This window comes from Myotis lucifugus, unplaced genomic scaffold (genome assembly GCF_000147115.1).
Source record: "Myotis lucifugus unplaced genomic scaffold, Myoluc2.0 scaffold_6, whole genome shotgun sequence".
In the NCBI taxonomy this organism is placed as follows: domain Eukaryota; kingdom Metazoa; phylum Chordata; class Mammalia; order Chiroptera; family Vespertilionidae; genus Myotis; species Myotis lucifugus.
Window position 1 is genome coordinate 16099058 of NW_005871054.1, and position 10825 is coordinate 16109882.

General features: G+C 40.6%; 1 protein-coding gene across 1 annotated transcript; it reads right to left on the reverse strand.

The window, feature by feature from the left end:
• Positions 1 to 388: 388 nt before the first annotated feature.
• LOC102440758 (tripartite motif-containing protein 43-like) lies at positions 389 to 1777 on the reverse strand. Its single transcript, XM_023746146.1, has one exon. It carries the CDS (start codon positions 1775 to 1777, stop codon positions 389 to 391), a length of 1389 nt encoding a protein of 462 aa, XP_023601914.1.
• Between the last annotated feature and the right edge of the window lie 9048 nt (positions 1778 to 10825).

The following is a 10825-nucleotide window of genomic DNA, read 5'->3' on the forward strand; positions in this document are numbered from 1 at the left end:
TACAAATTATGAACAACAAATATGCATCTATCAACCAATGAATCTAAGAATCAAGTGAATAAATAATCTGAGGAACAGAATGAACTGTTGATTATAATAGAATCAGGGACATAGAAAGGGAATGGACTGACTATTCTTGGGGGGGAAGGGGTGTGGGAGATGCGGGAAGGGACTGGACAAAAATCGTGCACCTATGGATGAGGACAGTGGGTGGGGAGTGAGGGCAGAGGGAGGGGTGGGAGCTGGAAGGAGGGGAGTTATGGGGGGGAAAAAAGAGGAACAAATGTAATAATCTGAACAATAAAGATTTAATTAAAAATAAAAAAATAAAAAAATAAAAAGGGCTCCCTCACATCAGAGATCCCAGGCACACAAGCAGGTTCCTGACTTAGCCCTGCCCATGCATGGCCAGTGAAATGAAAGGTCTGAAATTGTTATTGCACAGGTCACCTACATACCTCTGAAATGGGGAAGGCCAAATGAAGGAATGCTTGATGAGAGAACACCTCGCAACATCCACAAAACTTACACTTCCATTGTCAATATCAAGGAACACACCAACCCTGCCCAGAGGTTTCTGTATGTACTGAGGAGCCATCGGGGCAGTGGTCCAGAGAGTGGTATGATTATCCTCCTTCACATGTATAAGAAGAAATGTGTCCTTACTTTCAGTCAATGTGCCATTCTTCTTCATCCAGGAATCCCTACAGACCCCTACAGCCCAGTCCCAAGACTTGTCCACATTCACCTCCCAATAACGTTTGCCAGAGTTAAAGACCTGGGCTCCCCATGCAGCAAAACAGTTAGATGCTCCAGGATCCAGAGACACATGTGGACCATCACGCATAAACCTCAGACTTCTCACGTCATCAAACAACCTTATATTGTCATGGGTTATTTCACCAGTGAAGGACACTTCCACTCGGAAGCAGTTGAGCCTGCGCATCAGTCTAGTGATGGGACGTGCAGGGAATTCTGGCTGCAGAGGCTGAGGCATGTGCAGCTGCACCTGCTCACTCCTTCTTAGTTTGTCTCCTAGTTCCTTGAGCATCTCTACATCTGGTTTCAGACGCATGTCCATGAGCTCATCATACATTGCTCTTAGGCTTATCCTCTTTTCAATCATTTCGGCTTGACGTTTCTCCAGTTGTCCAGATAACTTTGACCCTTCCTTGATAAGTATCTCCAGATTTTGTTTGTCTTTCTCATGGAGAACCAGTTGGAGTGCCTCATAAAAAGCCCTGGTTTCATCTTGGCGTCTATAGAGATAAGTCATCCAATAGACAGGTATTCTGCCATCTTTACTGAGATTTTTTTGAATTTCTTGAATCTTTTCCCATAAAGATCTCATTTGGTTTGAAAGTTTCCTCCTGTGTTCCTCAACAGCCTCTTCCACGGAGCAGTGTCTGTGAGCCTCGTGCTCCTGAGAGCTAGAGCAGTGCAAACAGAGCAGGCTCCTGTTGTCTTCACAGAAGATCTGCTTTGCCTCCTTGTGCAGCCCACACCTATTGTCCTCAGAGCTCAGGAATTGCCACAGACTGGCTTTTCTGGCCATGGACACCAGATTTTTCAGGACAATATTGGTTTTGAAGTTTTTCTGCTCTGATGGTTCCCTGCACACAGGACAAGTAGGGCTTTCTGCTTTCTCCCAGGATACATAGAGACACGAACAACAGCAGCTGTGCCCACAGCCCATGGTGACTGGGTCTATAAAGTAATTCAGGCAGATGGCACAGGTGAGTTCTTTCTGGAAGTTTTCTGGTAGGTTTGAGTCCATTTTTTTAAGGAGCAGATCGATGGTCTCTAGTGCTTTCCGTACCAGGAAAAATAGGAAGAGGTCAGCTCAGGGATCAAGCCGGTAAGTGTGGTGGCAGCCTCTTCCAGAAGTCTCCTCAGCCGAGTGAGTTCCCAAGACACTGTGTTCAGGCGCCAGATGTTGGGATCCAGCCCCAGCAGGTCCAGGGGTTCCCCAAAGGTGTGGACGGAGTCGGCAAAGAAGGAATGACACGGAGACAGCAGCGTTCAGTTGATCAGCAGTCTAGCCAGGTTCTCCAGCCAGGTTCTGTGTTTTATGGTCTTGTTACATCTGTATTTATACCAGTTGATTTTAATCCTGTCAATTTCTATTCCAAAGGTTAGGGCGTTTCTTATCTCCATTCCAGGGAGTAAAGATTATGTAGCTTAAGCGTGATTGTTCTTAGTTAAAGTGATTAACTACCCGCCTGGCACTTAGTTAAGGGGTTTTATTCCCTCCCTAACTTCAGGGAAAAATCCCTACCTGGGGAAACAACCTTTCTTGGAGTGGTGACCTTGGTTAAAACACATACCGCCAAGGTGAGCAAACATATTAAGAACAGTATGCCATATACGCCAGGTCCCTTGAAACATATGCTGTGCAGATGTTTCTTCCCTGCAGCGACTGTGTCAAGCAGCAAGGATGGACTGGCTTCCAGCAATTTGCCACAGAAAATACTCTTCTGAGAACTTATTTTGAGAAACAGTTTTTTAAATATGCAAACACTATGTAAGAATGTTCACTGCAGTGTTATTTACAACAGTGAAAAACTGAGGAAAAGTCCAGTAATTGGAATTAAATAAATCATAGCATAATCATACAATAGGTTACCATTATTCAGTATATACTTGTTAAGTATTTCAATAACATGTAAGGATACTGAAGTTCATGATATAAAGTGAAGTGAAAAATATATACTATAAACCCAATGGTGATATATATTCTATACACAGACAACACACAGTTGTGTATATATGTGTATCCCCATTTTTTGAAAGTTTGCATCATGACACTTGGCTTTTACGAAAGACCTACTATAGTACCTGTTTTCAATAAGCCAAAGATATCCAAAGAGGATTTTCACTTTTACCAAAAAAAAGGTGAAAAGCACAAATAGCTTTCAGCTTTTGTTTTGCAACAGCTGCTATCGAGGCAGCACCCACCCGGGGCAGGGAGAATGGCCCTGCCAGCTCCTTCCCTGGGAACTACACTCAGCATCAAGTGCCGTAGCTTTGAACTGTGTCTGCGAGCATCTGTGCTTTATCTCGATTTATTTTGTGCATCTGTTAGCAAGATGTGTCCCAAGCACCAGAAAAGCCTAAGAAAGCTCATAAAAGTGTTTACACTTAGCTTAAAACTGGACGTTATTAAGCATATTTGGTATGATTTGATAAGTTATTTTTTTGGGTCTGGGAATGCTCAAAATTTTTTCCATATAAATTAATGTAGTTGTTTCTTCACTTTATGCCATTTTGGCTTACAAAAGTTTTCATAAGAACTCTCTACTTTCAGATAGTAGGGGAAATCTGTATATACACATAAACACACACACGTGTGTGTATATATATCCTCTCTCATATGTATCACACATACACATATATAACACACATATATCACACATACTTAGATAGATAGATGATAGATAGATAGATAGATAGATAGATAGATAGATAGAACAGATTTTCAAGCCTTACTGGATTACCTCCCTTCCATATACTATAACTCTATTCTCCATCATGTATGACCACAAGAAGTTCATTCACCTCTCCAGGTATTTCTGAACACCTCCAGCAGTGTTTACAGATTCACTACTCCACACTGGTTTGTGGTGGTCACCTTACACTCAGCAGGCCTGCTCCAGGACCCTCCCAGCTCCTAATGGCTTTTCCAGCTGTCACTCACCTTACATGAAATGTGAAAACCTTCTATTTCCCAAGAAGCAGCTAACATAAGGATGCAATTTTAACAAACTTTATGAAGCCTTAAGGATTACATAAGAAAATCACAGTGCAGAAAAAGAAAACTTAAAAGTGGGTATTGACATCACCGCCCCTAAAGCTCCCCCCTCACAGCTCTTTCCAGGAGCTCCCATCTGGCAGGCCCTCTCCTTAGCTCTCTGCCTATCATGGTGGTGCTGGAGCCTGCCCCACCCTCCTGGGTGGGAGTCTCCTCTCATACTCTTGATCCAAGTCCTGGGGCCCCAACTTCTTATTTCTGACCTTCAATAGAAGAAGCAAGATGTTGAAATAACCTGGGCAGAGGTATACCTGCCCCCAATGAAAATGGCTGCTTGCGTTATTAAACAGAAACCTCAGCATCTCCATCTAAAACATCTGTACTTGGATTCCTCCACCCGTTCAGGATGTCCCCAAGAACAACTGGTTGACACGTCTTTTGGATCCTCAAGAACATAAAAAGTTGTCACTAAAAACAACGTCCACCTTCCATCCTTAGAACATTCAAGAAAAAAATTAAAAATTTGGGGATGCAGTTTTAGACACCCGATAACAACAAGTAGTAAATAAGTTCGCACCGTGTACCAGGCACTATACTAAACACTGAACATTCGTATTACCTCATTAACCTTCATGAATCTCCTCTATGGTAAGCGTTATCATTAATATTTCATATGGGTAGGAAAATTTAGACAGAGAGCAGTTAAATAATTTGCCCAACGTCAGAGAGCCAGAAAGTGGTGAAGCCAAGCTATAGCCAGCTAGTCTCATTCTAAAAACTTAACCACTCTTAGCTACTACATTATACTGCCTCTCAGGATGGGAGGAAGGAAAGAAATGGACAGTAAAGGAAAGAAGAAAGTATGCAAAATGGTGACTTGATTTTTGGGAGGTTGGGGGATATTTTTCAAATTGCTTAAAAGGAACTTTACCTTTAGAATTAGGAACTAGAATATCTATATCTGTATAAGCTATATTCATATCCACATCTGTATCTGCAGTGTTACGCTGTATAACAACATTTTGGTTAATGCATACATGCTGATGGCCCCATAAGATTATAATGGATCTGAAAATTTCCTATTTCCCAGTGACTGTAACTTCACAATGCAACACATTATCACAAGTTTGTGGTGATACTGGTGTAAACAAACCATTTATATATACTGTATGTAAGTATAGCACATACAATTATATACAGAACCTAATACTCTATAATGATCATAAATGACTATGGTACTGGTTTATGTATTTACTTTTTGGTTATTTTAGAGTGTACTCTTTCTGTAAAAGCATGTGCAATGTTATGCTGGCAGCAGTCTCATACACCTCATGTTTACCATGTCTATCATGTTTTCTTCTACTTGATTTGATCTCATGTTGTTTTATATAGTAACATGCCACATAGGCTTGTAGCCGTGGAGCAACAGGCTATACCATATAGCCTAAGTGTGTAATAGGCTAGAGTCTAGCCAGGGGTGGGCAAACTTTTTGACTCGAGGGCCACAATGGGTTCTTAAACTGGACCGGAGGGCCGGAACAAAAGCATGGATGGAGTGTTTGTGTGAACTAATATAAATTCAAAGTAAACATCATTACATAAAAGGGTACGGTCTTTTTTTTTTTTTTTTTTTAGTTTTATTCATTTCAAACGGGCCAGATCCGGCCCGCGGGCCGTAGTTTGCCCACGGCTGGTAGCCGCTAGACTATCTAGGTTTATGTAAGTGTTCTCCATGATGTTCACACAAATAGGAGATCACCTAATGACCCATTTCTCAGACTGTATCCCCATTAAGCAGCGCATGACTATAATCAGCACATGACTATATATCTATGAATCTGTTTGGGAGAGAAACAAAAAGCTGTTTAGCGCATCATGCATTCATCTCCCTAATTCACACTGACCCTTCCTACTTAACCCCCATAGTAGCCATCTTTTCTCTAAACAATGCCACTCACTTCCATGAGTAGGCCCCCAGGGACTGTGTCTCAGTTCTGTGACTTTAGTTGACTGAACTAGGAGACTACCTGACTCACTTTGGACCAATATAATTTTCTTACCTGAAGACTTCAATTGGAATCAAGAGCCAGGCAATCAATCTGGGTTAGAGGACATAAATAGTCAGAGTAGTTTAACTGCTAGAACAACCAATCCCCAAATTTCAGGAGTTTAACTTTATTTCTCAGTCATATCACAGTACAATGTAGGTCTTCGGAGATGGGGAAATGCTATGCTCCATAAATTTTATCAAGTACCCTGGCTCCTTCAATCTAGTGGCTCAACGATTCTCTAAGGCCTTAGTAAAAGGAAGAGGGAGAAGATATAGGGGTGCAGAGTAGGTTTTCTTTTTAATTGGTCAGGCCTAGAAGTAGTATGCATCACTTCTGCCCACAGTCCACTGATTATAACTCATCACATGACCCTATGGAACTGCAAAGGATGCTGGGATATGTAATCTAGTTGTATGTCAAGAAGAGAAAATGTGTAGATGACCATCTATTTAGTCTCTATAACAACATACAAGTTTCGAACTGTGGGGTTCAGAGTCTGTTTACTATGCTTATGTAAAAGCTAAAAAAGCTGATTTGTAGAGACAACAATGAAGCAGATATCCACAGAGAAACAAAGATGAGAGAATTATGTGGTTTCTTCCTGGTTTTCAACTTTGTGGCACCACTTTTTTTTTGTTTTGTTTTGCTATTTTTTGTATATATAATTTTTGTAATAACAGATTTATTGAGCTATAATTCACATGTCATAAAATGCAACCTTTTAAAGTAAATACTATTTTAGTATATTCAGAGTAGTGCAACCATCATCACTATCTTATTCCAAAATGTGTTAATCTCTGCCAGAAGAAATTCCAGGCCCATTAGCTGTCATTGTCTATTCCTCACTCTGCCCAGCCTCTATCAACCACTAATCTACTTTCTGTGTCTATGGATTTGTCTATTTCAGACATTTCATATAAATTGAATCAGACAATACATAATCTTTTTTGTCTAGATTCTTTCACTTATTCAAGGTTTATCCATTTGTAGTATGTATCATAACTTCATTTCTTTTATGACCAAATAGTATTCTATTGTATGGATATACTGATTTGTTTATCCATTTATCAGTTGATGGACATTTGAGTTGTTTCCACTCTTTAGCTATTATGAAGAATGCTTCTATGAACTTTGGTGTAAAGGTATTCATGTGCACATATGTTTTCATAGGAATGGAATTGCTGGGTCATATTGTACATATGGTAATAACTCTATGATTAACATTTTGAGGAACTGATGTTAGTTTTTAAGAATCCTGGCTATCCTTGAGCTATTTTAGCACCCTTCACATATTTACATGAATTTCTTTTTCTCCTTTCTTAATCAACTTGAGTTGGCTTCAATAATATTATTTGCAACCTCAAGAAGGTTAACAAAGTCACCTACTCCTGTTGCTTCTGTTTTAGACTTTCCTTATTCCCCAGCCTCCTTTATTTTGGCTCTGTTTTTGCCTGCCTATTTGATAATGCTTTAGATTGGCTTTTTTTTGGCGACAAGTATCAGGCACTCATTGCAGTTAGCTCAAATATAAGAACTTTAAGAAAGACACATGATAAGATAATGGAAGCTTTCAGAAACCAAGAACAGGAACCATAAAGGGCTGACTTCTGAGAAACTAGTACTAAAAGCTAGTCCTCAATTTCAGATGGCTATACAGACCTCACCAATAGAAATTCATGGTGTGCATGGTATTTCAACATTCGAACTGTGGGGTTCAGAATGTTGGGAACCTGACCAATTAAATATAGTTCAGTCAGACTCCCTTCTGTTCTCTAAGAGAGGGACTCTGATTGGCTCAGCATATCTTTTTTTGTTGTTAATCCTCCATTGATCTTTTAGAGAGAGGGAAAGACAGAGAGAAACATTGATGTGAGAGAATCACATTGATTGGTTGCCTCCTGCATATACCCCAGCCAGGGCCCCGGACTGGGGAGTAGCCTGCAACCAAGGTATGTGCCCTTGACGGGAATCTAACTCGGGACCCTTTGGTCTGCAGACCAAGGCTCTATCCCTAAGCCAAACCAGCTAGAGTGGCTCCACATATCTTTTCAAACCCGGCTATAGGTCGTGGGAACCTAATAAATCTATGGATTGACTGCTCTTAAATCAGGTACCCATCTTTGGTCCAATCAGCTATGAGAAAATCAGAGATCAGGGAGCTGGATCATATGACACAAAGCATGGCTACTGGACCTACTTCTTCATCAGAGACCAGGGCTTAGAGCAGTTCCCACTAGATGCTACTGGGGCAGGTGGGTATGGTGATTGATTTTGGGGGCAGGTGTGTGTGAAAGATATTTTTTGTGTGTGATAGATATTTTTAATGAAAAATGGATCACTTCTTTTTCAATCAACTTCTGTTTTTGGTCTTAGCAATTCTGCCAGTATACACAGGGTGGGGAAAAAGTAGGTTTACAGTTGTTCATATGGAAAACAATACAGTAATTAATAAATAATAATGATATAAGAATAAACTCTGTTTCATGAACTCACAACTATAAACCTTCCCCCCTGCTCTGTAGTTCCTGATATTCAATCTCCAGCTTTATGTATTGCAATTAAGGGTAAGACAAGCCCATGGTTCCATCCCAACCCAGTCAACTCCTTGCTCAACTACCTCCCTGTGAGAGGAGTTAGACTAAACATGTGGTACAGATGTGGTTTGAAGAGTAAATGAGCAGAAAGGAATTCCTGAGAAGACTCTATTTCCTGTTCCCATCATAGCCCCCTCTCCCCAGTCTTCATGATCTCCCTACCTTCTCTACTCTGTTTCCTAAAACTTAAAGGGCTAGAGCCACAGCAAAAGCTCAAAAAGTATAGCAAGTTATGCACGATTGCCAGCTCTACTTTCAGCATGTCCCAGCTAGAACAAGATAGGAGGCTCCTTGAGCCCAAACGGAAGCTTCAAAATGGGTAGAAAACTGGCCTTAAGTACTTTCTATAAGGACAGAACCCAGAGATAGAAGTTTCTCTTTAAAAGAAAAAATGCAGGTTTAGTATGTTAGAATGAGCAATAACTTTTGAAATGAAAACTTAAACTCTTATTCACAAAGCAAGCAAAACATTGAAAAAACAAACAAAACCATTCCGTCTTATGAAGTCTTTCATTTGAAAAGATATTCTGATTTCCAAAGAGGGTAGGCCCACAATCTGCCCTAATTTTATTTCTTGTTCCTCTGTTTTTGTTTTTTTAAAAATATGCTTCCCTGTGGTTAATGTCAAGTGTGAATTTGCCAGATTGTCTGGACATACTCCAAAAGAAATATCTCATCCATATCTCTAAAGAAAAAGGCATTTAGTATACACATGTCTAAAAGCTAAAGTAGCTTGAGGGTAGGGATGGGGCAGTGAAGGAGCGCAGAGGAGCCAGGATTTTATATTTTACTAGCAAACTTTTGACCAGACTTTCTGATCCTAGCATTTTAGGAATTTGAGTTGGCCAAGTCCGTTGTGAAAGGCTCAGACACAGCAAGAATCAGAAAAAGAAAAGATTACTTGCATGAGTTTTGCACCATCTAATTGGAAGTTCGCCGCTCCATACACAGGCCCGACACAAACATGCTTGTTTATTTTTGCAGGCATGCTGTCCTGCATTGTGAGTTTGCTCAGGGGCCAGCCTGGCAGAGAGGCAGAGTTGAGAACCAGGGGCCTCTGAAGGGAAGTGCTGGGATTATCACTTGAAGGGCTTTCTCAACGCCCTGGCTAGTGTCAGGAACAGTCTTCAGAAACACTGGCCCTTGGTAGTTGAAGGAGTCAGGTTGATTTAGCAGATCATGTTGCTTTTAGATTACTTGTATATTCCCAAGAGGCTGAATTTCCAAAATGAGGCTCCAGGTCTTATTGAAGTGATGCCACAGATTTTAGAACAAAGAATAGAGGTGCGGAGTGGTTAAGAGTGTGGACTTAGGAGTCAGACTGCCTTGGTTGGACTTCCAGCCCTGCTTTTCCTGCCTCTGAGATCTTGGGTAAATTACTTAATCTCTCTGTGCCTCAGTTTCCCAGTCTGTAATATGGGGATGAAATAGTCCCTACTTCAATGATGTCCTATGAATATTAAATGAATTAACGTTTTAAAGGCAATTAGGACATAGTGTGGCAGGTAGTAAACAAGATATGTGTTTGTTAAATAAACAAGTAGAATAAATATACTGATATCTGGTGAACCTTGTGTTGATAGACTCTAGTATTCTGTATTCTCAAAGGAGAAAGGGCTGAATGCTAGGAACAACCCATTTTGGGGCACATCTAAATCAACCACAGTGTGATTGTTTTATGAAATACCACACTAGCCACTTTTAAAATGAGGCATATCTATATATACTGCTGTGGAATACCCCCCTAGCATACATTGGTAAGGGAGAGAGCAAGTCCCAGTACAATGTATTATAGAAATAATTATGAGAACTAGCAGGTACTGAGTATTTTCTATGCATCATTTTAAGAGTTTAACATAGCCCTAGCTGGTTTGGTTCAGTGGATAGAGAGTTGACCTATGGACCAAAGGCTCCCAAGTTCGATTCTGGTCAAGGGCTTATACCTTGGTTACAGGCTCCTCCCCAACCAGGGCCCTGGTCAGGGTGAGTGCAGGAGGCAATCAATCAATGTATTTCTCTCACATCGATGTTTCTCTGTCTTTCCCTCTCTCTTCCACTCTCCCTAAAAATCAATGGAAAAATATCCTCGGGCCCTAGCTGGATTGGCTCAGTGGATAGAGCATCTGCCTGTGGACAGAAGGGTCTAAGGTTTGATTCTGGTCAGGGCACATGCTCAGATTGTGGGCTCCATCCCCAGTGGAGGATGTGCAGGAGGCAGCCAATCAATGATTCTCTCTCATCATTGATGTTTCAATCTCTCTCCCTTCCTCTCTGAAATCAATAAAAATATATTTAAAAAATATCCTGGGGTGAGGATTAACAAAAAACAAACCAAAAAAAAAAAAGAGTTTAACATATATTAAATAATCTAATTTCCATAACAAAGAGGGTACTAGTTTTTCCCCCATTGTAGAAAACAGTCTCAGAGA

What these genes read in the sequence shown, in the direction of transcription:
- LOC102440758 (XM_023746146.1), bottom strand. Translation starts at nt 1,777, where the DNA reads ATGGACTCAAACCTACCAGAAAACTTCCAGAAAGAACTCACCTGTGCC.